The sequence below is a fragment of the Bidens hawaiensis genome, unplaced genomic scaffold, assembly GCF_021521415.1.
Source record: "Bidens hawaiensis isolate Kalapana, Puna unplaced genomic scaffold, B.hawaiensis_p1.1 tig00038983_1, whole genome shotgun sequence".
In the NCBI taxonomy this organism is placed as follows: domain Eukaryota; kingdom Viridiplantae; phylum Streptophyta; class Magnoliopsida; order Asterales; family Asteraceae; genus Bidens; species Bidens hawaiensis.
In genome coordinates, this window is record NW_027505581.1 from 25,234 (window position 1) to 42,719 (window position 17,486).

Genomic DNA, 17,486 nt, shown 5'->3' on the forward strand with positions numbered 1-17,486 from the left:
CCCTTTACTTAAAAAAATGTAATTTAAATTGGAAATATGGGCAATTTTAAGGGTATAGGAAGGCTAAAGTTGAAAACTTGGACTGAGGTTCGATCCCAAGACATCCAGTCGTAAATAGAAGTGTGGCATTAACCACTACACCAAACGAGTTTTGTGTCTTAAAAGGAATCAACATAATATTTTTTTATATATAGATATATATTTTTTATTTATTTTGAAACCGGGGCCTTAAAAATTTGCGGGCCTAAAGCTCTAGCTTTGGTATGTTATACATACGGGCCGGCCCTGTTATTATTATTATTATTATTATTGTTACTGTTATTATTTTTAAGTGCATATATTATGTGTTCTCGACTTCTTGGAATGGGATATAACTTATTTATGTTGTAAAAGTATGTTGAAAGACCTCCAGGGTCCTTCAGGCTCGATTGGCAATTGTGTGAGGTTAAACAACTTAAGCATGAACGTGACAAAAAATAGAATAATGTACGCATGCATTATAATGTGTATATATTGTGCTTATAAAAATCGATGGATTTACTATAACTAGTTAGTCAGGTGGTGACGGTAATGATGAAGAGGCGCCATCAAATTTTGTATGTGAAGCCACAAAAAAATATGAACAATGCCTAATACCTAAAAAGGTTCCATGATCTATATGATTAGTAAGATCAATAAGATCATCATCAATTTTGACATGGTATGTTAGTTAATTTTTTATGTGTTGTTTGATTATGTTTATGTCATACTCAGTGGCGGAGTCAGAAATTTTTTCCTATGGGTTCGAGAATTTTGGTGCTCGATTCTTTTCCGGCGTCAAAGTTTTCGAGCCCGGACAGGTCGGGTCGGTCATTCGGTCAAATAAATAAAATTCAATATCACTATCATAAAAAAGTATACATCATTAACATTCAAAAAAACACAAAGTCATATTGAGTGTTGGTCGTTGTTGTCTGGTTGAAGTCCGACAAGTGAGTGCTGAGGCCATGAGGAAATGGTTGAAGCCTTGAAGTGAACTAGCGAAGACGATGAGACGAAGGACGTACTCATCTGGTCGATAGAAACAGAAATTGACCGGTCATTGTTTTCGTTTCTTTATTTAATTTTTATTTAAGTATTATGTTTGTTAATTAGGTTAGGTTTATTGACCAAATCCATTAATTATTTTGGGCTTTTTTATTGTATACGGATTATTATTGGCCAATTTATAATGTTTGTTAGTTATTTTTATAGTTTTTTAAGCTTTTTATATTTTATAAAAGAAATAGTTATTACTAAAATAAGTTTTTAACTAAAATTTTCATAATTAGTAGGTTCAAATGGTTTTTTAAAATGATAATGGATTCGCTCGTTAATTTGATACTATATGTTATATATAAAACCAAAAAAACCCGGGTTCGGCCGAACCCGGTTGACTCAGTGTGGCTCCGCCACTGGTCATACTAGCTTTTGAACCCGTGAATTACACGGGATTTATCAAACGATAAAAATAAAAAAAGGTTCTTTATTTCAATTGTGATTCCTCAAATACTTATGAATTAATTTAATGTAGACTTAAAAGAAAAAACAAATGGGTTAACGAAAATGACTAAAATAGCATGCTTTGGAAAGTCGGTGTGGATTTGCAAGAAATTTAAAAAATGTGCTAAAGTTGCATAGTTGGTCAAACTTCATGTATGAAAATGACACTATGTTATAAAATACACACTATGTTATAACCCGCTTGACAAAATGATTTTGACCCATGACCTATGAATAGCTAGAATGAACGAGATAAGAGATTAGAAATTAAGAGAAATGTAGGCTTGACACCTAAGATTCAACATTTTATTTTATTAGTATTGTAAGATAAGATTAGATCACTGCATTTTATAATTTATATACACATATTTAGATCACTTATTAATGTCCCAATATGACAATATATGCTACTTTTTAGTTAAGTAAACTGATATAATTAATTAAGGATATGAAGATATGAAAATGGTCAAGCACTCTTGGATGAATTATGATATCAAGACTTAAACTTAAAAAAGAGAAGACATGGAACAATATTGTTGAAATATTTATTTTTTTTACTTTTTTATTTGTTTTGTTCAGCTAAAAAAAGAATCATATTGAATTCAAGATGTGAGGTAGGCCGAGAGGTCCAAGAAGAAAATTAATCACATTGGGCTTAGGTTGAAACAATGGCCCATAAGAAAGTTAATAAAAAGCCACAAGGCCCACGAAGGCATAAACTTCATAATTTTGTTTTTTTGTTATTTATATATTTATAGATTCTCTCTCTACAACCACTAGCTTGATCTAGGTGTATGGCTTTCAACCAAAAAATTGTGGATTCTAGTCTCAATTGAAATATGGTGTAAAATTGAAATAAAAAAAGATATTAGCTGTTAAAAAAAATAGATTCTCTCTCTCAAGAGATTCAAGGGTTCTTTCGTATATATGGCTAAACAATTTATTTTACCAGGGTATGGTTTGGTTATTTGTTTTAACATCGTTTGAGCTTCCATTTATTCGTTTGAAAAGTGTCGTGTCTATTTTCACTGAACCGGACTAGCAGCAACTGCTCTTTTGTTTTCATAGAACGGGCTATCAAGGACTCTTGAGATGATTAAGGAGGGGAGTTCGTAATTCTAGTCTTCTTTTACTTGTTATGGTTTCCATTTGTTCGTTTGGTCTTCCATTTGTTCGTTTGAAAGTGTCGCTTTTGTTTTCAATGAACGGAGCTAGCAACGACTGCTGAGCTTTTGTTTTCACAGAACGTGGCTATTAGGGACTCGTGGGATGATTAAAACGATGATTCTCTCAATTTAGTCTTCTTTTACTCGTTGTGGTGTCCAATTGTTCGCATGGGCTACCATTTTTTAGTTTGAAAAGTGTCGCTTATGTTCTCAATAAATGGGGCTAACAACGACTATTGGGCATTTTCTTTCACTGAACGGGGATATCAAAGATTCGTGGGATGGTTAAGGAGGTGAGTCCCTCATTCTGGTCTTCTTTTACTCGTTGCGGTTTCCATTCGTTCGTTTGAGCTTCCATTTCTTCGTTTGAAAAGTGCCACTTATGTTTTCATTGAACGGGGAAAACAGCAACCGGTGGGATTTTTTTTTCAGTGGACAAGGCTACAGGGAATCATAGAATGATTAAGGAAAGGAGTCCATCATTATAGTCTTATTTAACATGTTGTGATTTCCTTTTATTCGTTTGGGCTTCCATTTGTTCGTTTGAAAAATGTTGCTTCTTTTCACTAAACGAGGCTAACAACGACTGGTGGCCTTTTGTTTTTATTTAACGTGGTAATCAGGGACTCGTGGGGTGATTAAAAAGGTGATTCCCATATTCTAGTCGTCTTTTACTTGTAATGGTTTTATTCATTCGTTTGGCTTGCAATTTGTTCATTTGAAAATTTCCGCTTCTGTTTTCACTGAACGGGGCTAGCAGTGACTGATGGCCTTTTGTTTTATTTAAACGGAGATGTCAAGAACTTGTGAGATGATTTAAAAGATGATTCCCACATTCTAGTGTTCTTTTACTCGTTGTGGTTTCCATTTGTTTGTTTGAAAAGTGTCGCTTCTATTTTCAATAAACGGGACCAGCAATAACTATTGAGCATTTGTTTTCATTAATGGGCATATCAGAGACTCGTGGGATGATTAAGGAGAGGAGTCCAACATTCTAGTCTTCTTTTACTTGCTATGTTTTCCATTTGTTCGTTTGAGTTTTCATTTGTTCGTTTGAAAATTATCGCTACTGTTTTCACTGAATGGCGCTAGCTGTCACACCCCACCTGATGGCGGATTATACGTCGAGGCATGAAAGGTGATGGTTCATAGCACATGACACTAATTAAAGTTATAATAATCATTCATCACATTAAAACATGCCACACATCACAAGCAGTTTCAAGGTAATAACATAGCATAAAGATAACACCGTTATTGTTTTATTAGCCTAATCCATAGCGGTACTACGTTTTGAACTTCAAAGTAACATCAAACTTGTATACCTGTATCATGTATAAAATAAGACTGTTAACTATATGAATAGTTGGTGAGAAACCATAGATTGAGACACACACACACACATATATATATATAATAGATTGAAAACGCAATTCAACATGTTAAATGTTTATCTAAGCACGTATGATTGACTAACGCATATGATTGAATAACATGTATGATCAAACCTTGTTGACTTGTGTTCATAACCCGAAGTTATGCTATGTCGGTTCTGATCGTCCGAATGCCAAAACCGGTCAAATTCGGACGGGCGTCACACAGATAGATCTATCATCGTTAGCGATGGATTATTAAGTTAATGATTCACACTTAATTGATTTATTGACTGAATACCCACACAACACAACCAACACAACACAGCGCATCACCACACGTAGCATGAATAAACACATATATAGATTGAATTTCATGATTGAAAGAATAACAAAGCCATGATTGTTTAATAGGGTACATGATACACCCCAAAGTGTTTAAAAGTAAAAAAGGGTATGATTACTCACTTCGATATGAGAGCGAGAATGACAAAGCCTAAAAGCGAGTTTGATGATTGACACGAGAAAACTACAACGGTTTATCCTAATTTGAATAACACTAGTATGAATATTCAAACGAATACGGACAACTTCTAGTTTCTAAGGTCATGAGCATTTTGGGGACTTCGTTTTATAGTTAAAGGTATAAATGAGATAAATATGATACAATGATAAAAATAAATTATGTCATAAGATACTTATACAAAAATATAAATAAGATATGCATACACACACACATGCATATGTATATGTATGTATGTATATATGTATGTATGCATGTATAAAAGTATGAAACTATATTTAATCCAAAAATAGTTATTTTCAACAATTCATAACTGTACTTTAAATGTGTGATAATTAATAAATTGCTAGGAGACTTCTAAGACTTTGTTAAAAGAATGCTTATTTCTTATACGAAGATAGTTACTTATGTTTACCATAATCTTAAGAATATGAATATATAATTATTGTGACATTTTAAAGAACCAATCTAAAATAACAAAACTATGCATACAATTGTTTATGGTTAATAATGAAAATTCTATGAAGTTCATTATATGAATTTCATAATCATTTATATATTAAAACAAGAAATTAAAGTATGTTTAGATGATAGATAGCTATATACATGTTAAATACCCAACAAAATTTGGTTGTTGATTAATACGAATAGCAAAGTATCAATTTGATTATCAATTTTAGAAATCCTCAATTAGTTATGAATCTTAGATGAAGAACAAGATGGAATTAGGATAATCTAACCACAAACATGATAATTATTCTTTCTAATCGAGTAGAGACCTTCCAAACCTTTTAATCAACTCCAAAATGCTTGATTATAAGCGCAAAGTGTGTGTGTTTAAGTGGAATTCCCGTCTAAGCAATGAATAAGTTCCTCTATTTATAGGCTGAGCCGGTGGTCTGGCACACCCCCGTGTTACCCAAGCACGGCCACGTGTTACAGTGTCAGGACCACATTTTGTCTTATCCATGACTGCTGGATATGGGGGCGAGATAATAATAAAATAAGATTAAACGAAGAATTTAATGTGTTGATTGATCTGACACATAATAACCTGTAACTTTGAGACAATAAACTAGAATTAAAAACGAGAACATAGTTGATGGAATAATCTCAAATGGATGCATACAACTCAAAATATGAAACTTTTAATATTTAAGTGAGATTGAACTGTTCAGAATCCGAAATTCCAATATGGAGTCGGGTTCTGAACAGTACACTCAACATCTCATGATAAGCGAAATGTCTTCTGGCCCGAAAACTATTTTTGACCAGAAGAGATAGTAATTGATAAATCACAAAAATTGACTTTTATGCCCTTTAACGAGTCGGAATCAAATTGACCACCAAAACTCCTTCAATTGATGAAATTGATTGTTTAGTAAATAAAAACACTTGTCACATAATACAACTTACCCGAACGATGATTAGAATAATGAGAAAATGCGAGTCAAAGAGTCTTGACCACTAAAGTCAAGCGAAGGCTTAAAGAACTGGAAGCGTTCGTCAATAATGGAGATGAAATTTGTGTTTTAGAGAGATGGTGGCTGATGCTACAATAGCTCTTAGGGTTTATGACATGTTTTGATTAAATATTAAGGGTTAAAACTTGTTTATTAGGTAAACAACTCGATTAGGAGACGAAATAATTCATTGATGACGAAATCAGGCCTAATAACTCAAATATTTATGTTATAATAACAAGAAAACGAACTTGAACATGTTATAACATCATATGACTTAACTTAAGGCTTAATTTTCAGGATTAAGGTCAAAATAGGCATGTTTTAGCATTGAAAACGAAATCAAACCAGTTTTGCTGATCTGACAGTTTCTTAGAGCTACACTAAGAAGGAAGGGGTTTCCCCTTCATGCTACTCTAAGGTTAAAAAAGAAAACATATTTTCAAAATTGTCATTTTTAGTCCATGTACTTCTATAAATGCGTTATTTTAGTCATTTTAAGTGATTTTAAGGGTTTCTAAGAGTTGCTTGATGAGTTTGAAAGTTATGAAGATACAAATTAAATTAAACATAGTTAATTACTAATAAATCCAAGTTTTTATTAATACGAAAGATCCGAATAACATTCCCGAATCGGGTTAAACATAAACGAATCCGAGATGTTACAAAACATATGACAGTTATATATTTAAATGCATTTTGCTATTATTATTATTATTATTATTATTTGTAATTTGTTCTTCTTGTTATACCACCAACGTCCACAGGCAGACTCATGTGTATGCTCATGTGACACGTGATATGCATGTGTGTTTTCTAACGATGTTAACGGAGATAACAGAGTTTAGTTCAGGATTAACCTAAAAATGTCGGGTGTCACCATTTGTATGTTAGATAACTTGGACACAATTTTTCTCCTTAGACCATATTTAGTAGGTTGGAGGGCATAAACTTTCATATAAAGGTTTTTACTCGCAAACCTGTCATAGGCCTCGCCACCTCTCTCCGTCTCTCTTACATTCAATGTTTCTCTCTTTTACGGACTGACAAGAGTGCCCAAGATGTTATGGTTGCGACCGAAGTTTTACATGGCGAAAGCAACAATATTGGATTTTTAGAGTACCTGTTAGATAATTTGACCCAAAACGGAGTAGCAGGTGAAGTCTTTAAGGAAGCCGTTGATCTATTTGCAAAAACAACAATATTCTAGTAGTTGTTTTTTTCTATTAGTTGTGACGCAAAAAGGCCTTTGAAATAGAAAGGAAGGACAAGTTGGTTACAGGAGGAGATTGTAAATATCCTCGATTTAATCAACTATGTTTTCTAATGTAGGTTCTGGAGTTCTAACATTTGAATTTCTCTTACATTCTACGTTCCCGAAACGGATCCTGTCAAATATTTGACATTTTATATGATCATCTCTATTTCAGGTATTCGGGGAATCCTCTTTAATAGACGAAATATTCCTATTATGTCAATGCCAATTGAATCAATGTTATTAGCTGTGAATTCGAACTTTTTGGTATTTTTCGTTTCTTTGGATGATATGATGGGTCAATCATTTGCTTCATTGGTTCCAACGGTGGCAGCTACGAAATCTGCTATTGGGTATAGACCTTGGTCTTGGTAGTCAGTAACCGCTCTTCCATCTTAGTCTTTCAGTCCTTCCACCACCTTAGTGTCACTGGGATCTACAAACCCAGTTTGGATACTCTTACAGAGCAGTAGTAGGCTCTGAGGCACACAATCATATTCGAAAAAGTCACTCTCCACATAAAATAATGTGTAGCTGTGTTCAATTGATCACTACACGAAAGATGTGCTCAACTAACGCTTTTAATCTTACTATTGGCTTCTATCGAAGATTCTACGATAAATGATATCCAACAATGACACTTTGATGAGTATTTTGGCCTTACAATGCCAACAGGAATCATAACCATGTGAACAATGTCTCATCTAAGGATATACATAAGCTTTTTCCAATTGCTTCACTGTATACAAGTACTAGAGGTTGCAAGATAGACAGGTAAAAAACGTTGAGACATTTTTCAGTTTGGACTAGGTCAGGTTGTATTAGACTAGTAATTTCTTTTTTCATTTTCATTTTTTTTTTGTCTTTAAGTATGTTTGATTATAAAATACCAATGTTATAATTATAACAATATGAATCATTAAATAAAAAAAATTATAAATTTTATGCGTTCAAAAAGACTTTTTAGGTAACAATTTCTTTAGGTTTGGTTGTTATTTTATGGTTTCTAATTTTGAAATTGCATCAGCTTCTTCAAGCATGAGATTAAGCAAATTTTCATTAATCTCAATTGTCGATTCAAGGTTGCTAATCGCCCTTCCTCGGTCTTCCGCCGCCACTCTCTCCACCTCTTCCATTTTCACCACCTCCTTTACCGCCTTGCCCACCTCCACCCCACCACCATAACCACTACTCTCCCCATTTTCAACTCCTTTTGTCCCAAAACCGCCACCCGCGTTTCACCACCAACGCCGCTAACACCACCACCAACCCTCTCAACAAAACCACTTAACATTTTACCACTATTCACTTCCCATAAATAAATCTTTCCATCCTCGGTAGCTGTCAAAAGTATTTTACCATAATTTAACATCATCATTGTCGTAACTGCACGATCGTGCAACCCTCCCCACACGACCGTGTCTCCGCCCAATGTAACTTCTTTTCTCGTGTATACTTTAAGCTTCTTTTTGTATATCATCCCGTCTGTCCCACCTGCGTACAACTCCGTATCTGACGGGTCCAACACCATGGACCCTATCTCACCAGGAAACATCACTGTTTCCAGGTGGGCCCCAGTCACGACACTCCACATTTTGCATGTCCAGTCCAATGAGCTGGATATAATAATCCCATCGGATCTCCCTGATCTGGTGGCTAATCCAGTCACGGACAAGTCATGTCCGACAAATCTTTTAAACTTGTAACCTTTCGATTTGGTATCGATAGAACAATCTAGAAGCAGGAGTGTCGGTGTAACCGCGATTGTACCGTCCTCGCTCCCGGAAATAACCAAAGATCCATCGGAGTTGATTGTGATGCAAGATATAGGTTTCCGGTGAGCGGAAAAATACCGGATTAGGTCGCCGGAAGGTAGCGCTACCGAGTGTATTCGACCGGAAACTCCACCGGAAAATATATATGATCCGTCCACGGTAGCCGCAAGTGGAGCTACCGGTTCAGGGAGAGGAATATTCTGTGTGACTGACGGTGACCACCAATAATAAAGATTAATAGAACCGGCACCGGTCTCCGGTGAGACATGTGAACTCGCGAATTGATTGTCTCCGATTATGGTAATGCCGTTACGTGGGCATTGGCTGCCATTGTATCGAGCTAAGACGGTTGCAGTGTATGGATCGTAGGCGGTGAGCGGACCATTAGGGGTGGCTTTTAGGATTGTTTCCGGCAATGGTGGTGGTGATGACATTGAAGTAAGTCATGGGACGGTTATGGTAACAAAATGTAATAAATATGCATTTGGAATAGACATCATTGTAACAAAGGTTTGAGTGTTTTTAGCTTTTGTTGTTTTGAGTACCCACTTTTTGGGACATAGATCAAGAAAAGGTGGAAGGTTGTAAATGTTTCGTTGTATGATTCATGTGAATCCTTTGATATGTTCCTACTAAACAAACACTAACACACAATCCGGTTTCATCGTATGACATGCAAAAAATGGTCAAACATGGTCACGTGACATATTATACATGCCATAATGTTTATACATGTTGTATGAGTGACGTTCGTTCAAATCTTATTGTTCATATAACGAGTTATACCGACACAAATAACTGGTGTGACTACACATGATCTATATGACTAGTTTTCTCCGGTAGGAAACTTTAGATGGTTTACCTATAGTAACACAAAATTCGCGACACAAATAACTGGTGTGACTACACATGATCTATATGACTAGTTTTCTCCGGTAGGAAACTTTAGATGGTTTACCTATAGTAACACAAAATTCGCACATATATGACATAAATAGTCAAACATGGTCACGTGACGTATGATACATGCTATAATGTTTATACCTGTTGTATGAGTGATGTCCGTTCAAATCTTACAGTTGATATAACGAATTATACCGACACAACAATAACTGATCTGACTACACACAATCTATATGACTAGTTTTCTCATGTAGAAACCTTTAGATGGTTTACCTATAGTAACACAAAACCCACACATAGTATGACATAAGTAGTCAAACATGGTCGTGACGCATGTGACATATTATACATATCATAATGTTTATATAGGTTGTATGAGTATTGAGTGGTGTTGGTTTACGTACCTATACACGCACCCTTTGATCCTTTGAGATGTAAGAGAAAGAATAATAAAAGTATATATTTCATTTCTTTAAATCAAGAATTGATAAGGTATAACATTTTTGCCATTTATTTCCATGGCAACAGTATCTATAATCAAATTAACAATGCCCTCATCTCAAAACAAATTCTCAATACTAGTATAGTGGTATATCACTTATTATCTTCTATATAAATCCAATAATTGAATAATTATGAATTTTGTATTCCTAAAACATTAGGTTGTATAGCAAGACATTCCATGTATCCGGAACTCCAGCAAGACACCAATGGCTGCAATCCAAGGCCCCTAACCCGTAAGCCGAGGGGTGACCATCTTTCCGAAGCTGCGAAAGGTTGGTTATGTCTAACAACGTGACCGGTTTCTTGACGGTTTTGAGTGACTTTTTGAGGGTCGCCAATGCGGGCAACGAGGCCCCGGGATAGGTGGAGGTTAAAAGGGGAAGTTTTTGACCGGAGCAAGATTTTGCCTTTGGTTCTCCCCAGTCAGTGCCACTGTAATTTCAAAATTTAAGGTTTAGATTTTTGTATACTTATGTTGACTGCTAAAGTAAGTAATAGATTACAAGCGTTCTATTTGACCAACATATTTTAACTTGATAACTTTACATTATATCTTTATTTATACTATATCGAAATATGAAATTCTTTAACATTGAATTAAAAGACAAACGGGCAATAACATTGAATTGTTTTAGGAAAATTACTCAACTATACAGTAACACATGCATATTTTTCTAGCCTTTGACCAAAACGTTTTTTATTTCTTTTGAACAACAAAGAGTTTGACCAAAACGTTTTAGGAAAAGTATTTTAACTGAATATCTAATTCGATTTCAAACACAAAAATGAAGTTTAATTATAAAACAAATATTGTCAAAAGTTTAAATTTTAATATTTACTAATATTTCTAAAAACCAAAAGGAAATATAAAAATATTTAAATACTTCATTTTAAAATACATAAAAAGTTAAATTAATTTAAAAAATTATATTTTCTAAAATTATTAAAAAGGTTTAAAAATGTTTTATTTTTAAAAAATATTAAAAAAAATAAAGTTAATTTTCTAAAACTATATGAAAGCTAAATTTACTTAAAACTTAGTAATCTTAAAACATAACCAAAACTTAGGCGGACATGTTAAAATACTTGACTTAAAAAGTATATAACTTAAATTTTTTAAAAAGTATTAAAAGCCTGAAAATTGTTAAAAATAATTTAATAACTTTATGAACGCTTCAAGTTTTTGAAAAAATAAAAAGTTCAAATATTAAAACTTAAAATTATTGCCATGGCAGCTCAAGGGTTTGACTGTTTAAAATTTTACCACGTTGGCGGAAACATATGCTAATTTTTCACCACGTGAGCACAAGAAAATTCAGTCAATGGTCAATTTGTTAAAAAAGAAGAAAAGATAATTCGTTTTAACTTTTTGGTTAACCTGATGATTTTCTCTTTTTATTTTTATCGGGCATAAAATAATTTATTAAAATACAAATAAAATGTAAAGCGTAGTAGCTACATGTTATGTTACGTTGTTATCTATAATATCGCTTGTAACAGGACGCAAATATCTTTTGAAAATCAAACTTACTTGTAATGAGAAGGCGATATTCCTTGAAAAAACACTTTTGTCTTGTTCTTCACAACGTTATCATCAACCCATCGACCCCATGTAACAATGGCCTTTCCGAAAGCAACTACACGATCGATATCCTTGTATATACGACCCCCGTCTTGTATATAATCAAACCTACATTCATGAGAAATTTTTTTCACAACTAAGATATACCATTAAATATTTTTATTTTTCTAGTTTGGGAGAATATCTTTTATTTTATTTATGTCTAATGATATAATACACTCCTTTTTAAAATAAAAATGAAAATGTCCACTTACGGTTGACTCGCTCCTCTACGGTTCCACCAATGCCACGTGTTAAACACAAGGTAATCAACACCCAACCAATACTTGCCAGCTGTCACAGTGTCCAAATTTAACACTCTCCCAAACCTTCTCTTTACTGTATCCACTAAATACAAGTTGTGATGGTATGTCACTTTCAATTTATAATCCTACAATTATCACACACTTATCAAATAAAAAATAAAAGAAAATATATTTAAGCATGCACAAAAAATAAAAATAAAATACATAGTTAAAAGGTATATTGGTATACCGTAAAGGTGTAAGTGGTCATATCTTGAATCAATGAGATATTGACTGCGTAATTTGCGGTTGGCACCGACGAGTGAATCATGCATAACATCGATAACCACTGGTTTCGGCTAAGCGAGTCTCCTACAAACATAATGGTTTTCCCTCTTAGTTTTTCTAAGAAGTTTTGACCATCAAATCTATTACAAAAAGAAAATGCATAAATATGGTTAATAAATAATAACATATTTATTAATAGTTCGTGGAATATTCTCAAATTGTTTTAAAAACAAAAGCATCATTTCATAGTTGTAAAATATGTGTAGTGTTAGTTGTCAAATGAACACCTCACATGCATGATCACATGAGGTTCATTCATAAGTCACATCTAATTTTGGTTCTTTAGGGTGATAATTATAAGTGTATATTGTATAATGTCAAATATGGAATATATTGATTGAGATAGTGATGGTTGCTACCATCTTATCTTTATGAAGAAGCTTAAGATAAAAGTTAAGCCAACATATGAGTTGATAATGATAACCGATTAGACCACTTAACCGATATATGTATTTTTGTTAAAAGTCTTTTTGAGTTATGATTAAACTAAAATATTATTTCATAATTCTTACACACTAGTTCCTCATGCCCCAATAGTCCAAAAGGCAGAAAGTGAGTACCCCCTTCAGGCCTTTATATCACAATTCCATCATTTATTCACCCAAAAAAAAACACAACTCAATCTTACATTTATATTATTTTAAGCATCAATATGTTTTCAAAACAAAAGATATCACACGGATTCGGATATGATGTGACCATTTTCGTCTCATACTTTTGTTTTTTTTTTAATTGATAATGACCCAAAAAAAAAAATAAAGAAACTAAAACCATGAATTTTATAGGCGAGAGAAACTCATAAAAACTCATTTTTACACGTAAAAAAATGTCATTTTTGCAAAACTTTTTTTTCAGAGATTTTGTATATAAGCACGTGTAGAAGGTGTTAACTACTTTTTAAGTTTTATTAAAACGGTTTATACATAAGTTTATATACATGAAAAATTATTTAAAAAAGGAGTTATTTGCATATAAATATGGCTTTTATAATAAAATTTTTAAATGTAAAACGCATAGTGAGGTTTTTCACTTCTTGCGGTTCCCCAACGAACCCACCCTAATAAAATATAATTTTTAGTATATTATACCAAACAAGTTTATAAGGAAAGAAAAAAAGACAACAAATGTAATAGTAAATGATTAACAATAAATAAATTTTTATTTTACCTTTTTAACCAAATTTCTAGATATAACCATATTCTCAGAATTTTAATTGGGAAAATAATAAATACGTTTATTTATTGGTTACAAAATCTTACTCGTTATTTTCTCTCTCGAAACTGATTTATCCTAATATTTAAGAAAAAAGTACCATTAGTGTCAAAACATATCCATAAAAATTGCATTAAATTAGTTTAACTGATATTAATCTTCACATAAAACTAGAATTTTTTCCCAAAAGAGTGTTGATGAAAAAAATATTTACCAAAATAATGTCCCCTCAAAAGTATTTACCAAATTAGTGTTTTTGAATAAAAACTTGATTTCTCACTCCTAATATCCTTAAATGACATTTAGCTTTATTAAAACAAACTAGTTTTAATACTTTTAAATAAAATATTAAATAATCTGTATCTTTTTCTTTTATTAAAAAACATGTTTTTTTTTAAGTTTGCAGGTCTCACAATTTCGAATATTAGTTGTCATATTATATATTATTATTAGTATCAAAGACTATCAAAATTAGAAATTCACATAACAAGGTAAAAAAACAATAAATATATTTGTATACAATTAGGGATCAGATCAGTACAATACCGTTATCGAAAATATCAGTATGAAATTTGAACAAAACTGGGTAATGAATACCATAACGAATTTATTGGTCCGAATTTTCTTCTCATATTATCTCTTTAACCAATATAAGTTGAAAAGTTGAGCTCGAACTCTACAGAAAGCTTAAGATAGCTCATTAATATTTTTTACAAGAATTATATATAAAACTTATATAAAGGACAAAAAAAAACTCGACTTTATTTGACGTTTTTATCTTTATTTGGTATTCAGAGTTGTATTAATTAGACGTAGTTTACATCTTTATTTTGTTTATTTTTAATATTGAGATCGATAGCGGCCTAGCGGGTCAAGTTTTGATGTTCGATTAGTCTTTTATGTTTTCTATTTTTTTTTTTAATTATATTGATTGATTCTTATAGTTGACATGGATTATTAAAATTAAAAAAAAAATAAAAATAAAGAGTTATAATCACTTGATAGGAAAAAAAAGAAAAAAAGAAAAAACTAATAAGGATACGTTAATGAGAGCAGCTTCAAAATTAAAAAAAAAAATAGTACAACACTAATAAAATTAATTAATATGTATATATAAAAAGAAAAATAAATACAAAAATAAATAAAAACACTATATTGGTAAATACTTTTTAAGAAACACCAGTTTAGTAAATAGTTTTTTCACCAACACTAGTTTGGGAAATACTCCATAAAACTATAAAAGTATACAAGTAAAACTAATATATTTATGTTTTTGTCAATATTTAAAAATACCAAAAGGAATTTTTTTTTTTTCTGGAGGGAAAGAGCATAAGAAAAGTGCAGAGAACCGAGGAAGACATCCTCCGTGACAACTCACATAGGTTAACGTGCCATGCTTTTTAAGCTCACATGAATACGTTTTGTCTGGATTTATAAATCTTTCCAAGTCAATTTTAAAATATAATAAACATAAGTAATAATGTAGGACACCAGGACGACTTTTCCATAGATACATATACTTTAAATTTGTTTTAATAATCATAAGTTCTGAATATTTTATGAGATGTAGAGTGTAATTACTATAATGACCTTCTGAGATCCATGTCCTCAATTGCATGTTCCCAAACCCAATCATTTATTTTAGTTTTCTTTTATATTCTTCAAAAGAATGTCGGTGGGAATTAAAAAAAAAAGTAATAATTGTTTCCATCCTAAAGAAGATGGAATCAATGTCAAATAATATTATGAAAGTAAATAAATATGTTTTTTTTACCACCAATGTTTCTATTTTTAAAGTTAAAAAAGTTTTTATATAAAATATGACATGCTGATATATAAAAAATATTATTTGTATATTCACCATTACAATTCAATAACTGAAAAAACTAATGAGTTTTGAAGATGACATAGTAATTACATATTGTTTAATTTAACATCTGTTTTTCTAATTTGTATAATCTATTCTTAATTATCATGAAATCTACATAATGTCCATTTATTAGACTCGAACCCACATTGCACCACTCTAATAGAGATAAACATCTAATGTCACTATCGATATAACATCGAATATAAACAAGGGACTCGAATATAAACAAGGGACATGCTATGGTATTAAGGTGTTATAAAATATTAAGGGTGGGTTTAAATCCTACAAGTTTTAGACATATGACATGTATGGTTTATTGGAGTATTTAAAACTAGATTAGTTTGCTGTTATAAAATATTAAAATATAACATTCTAATCCTGTTAACCCCATAATTAAAAGTGTATAATGAAAAAGGAATCTAATCTCCACCAAATAAAACAACCACATTTATCTCACAAATTTTTCCTTTCACAAATGACAGCTATAAACCCACCACTCAAAATTTAAAGTACTAGGGGACCTCCACCAACTGGAGGGAAACAAACCAACCCCTACCAGCAATCACTCAACGTACACCGTCACTATTAAATAAACAAACATGAACATAGCGACAACAAAGGATAAACAAAAGTACCTGGAAAGATGGCATCCGTGCGGCTGCCATCGGTATTTAAGGTACCAACGATCAGGACGGCCGTTGTTGATGCAGTTGAACTCTTTTTCTAGAAACGGACATGTGGACTCGTTGTAGAGCGGATATGAACGGTCTAGAACCCAGTTTCCCTTGAACATGTCACAGGCGATTGCTGAATCTATTAATGAGGATAGAATGGTGGTTATAATTATTAATAAGAAACTCAAATGAGTATTTGAGTTTGACTCCATTGTAGAGAGGAGAAAATGGTTTTTTTGTTTGTGGGTTATTCTGTTAATGAATGTGGGGAGGGGTATTTATAGGGTAAGGTTTCCATGTGGTATTAGTTTTGTAATAAACAACATGCTAAAAGGTTTAAATATTGAAGGAAAACATTGATAAAACATAAATTCTTGTGAAAGGACCAATTGAGACAACGGCAAGTGGTAAGGTGTCTCCCCGTTATATTAGTGATTGAGGTTTTAAATCCAGCATGATGTAGGTTTAGATGATTTATTTGGGGTAGATCAAGAGACGTGGGTAAACGATTTATGATCTTCTTTTTTATCTACTTGAGATTGGTTTGGTAAAAGATTGAATCGAGGCGAGTTTAAACGAGTTTGAGTCTAAGCTCAAACCTTTATTTAGGCTACTATCAATAAACAAGCTCAAGCCCAAAATTCATTTATCAAGCTCAGATATGTTTGAAAACTTAAACAGATATACTTTCAATATATTAATAACTAGCTTTAGACCTCGTGTATTACATGGGATGATTTAAATAATAAAAATATAAATAAAGTTAATCAATAAGTGCATAATGCAAGTGAAAAAAAAATGTATCACGTATATATTTCTTATTACTTAAATTTTAAAACTATTTCTCAAATACCAATTATGTCATTAAAATCAAAATTAGTGGAACCTACCAAATAAATTTTGAAAATACCATAATGCCCGTAAATAATGTACTAAATATGACCACAACCTATAAATTATACAAAGTAATCTATTTCCTTTTTATAGAAAATATTAAAAGGTACTTATATACTTAAATACATATTTTGAATTA

General features: G+C 32.1%; 1 protein-coding gene and 1 pseudogene across 1 annotated transcript; both read right to left on the reverse strand.

Moving 5' to 3' along the window:
• Positions 1 to 266: 266 nt before the first annotated feature.
• Positions 267 to 9,864, reverse strand: LOC143614083 (protein ROOT INITIATION DEFECTIVE 3-like; annotated as a pseudogene).
• Positions 9,865 to 10,512: 648 nt separating this feature from the next.
• Positions 10,513 to 16,665, reverse strand: LOC143614081 (protein trichome birefringence-like 41). The gene is made up of 5 exons (XM_077087617.1): positions 16,415 to 16,665; positions 12,600 to 12,777; positions 12,320 to 12,495; positions 12,015 to 12,173; positions 10,513 to 10,915 (listed from the first exon to the last, which is right to left on the reverse strand). Exons 1-5 carry the CDS (start codon positions 16,663 to 16,665, stop codon positions 10,630 to 10,632), a joined length of 1,050 nt encoding a protein of 349 aa, XP_076943732.1. The 3' UTR covers positions 10,513 to 10,629.
• Between the last annotated feature and the right edge of the window lie 821 nt (positions 16,666 to 17,486).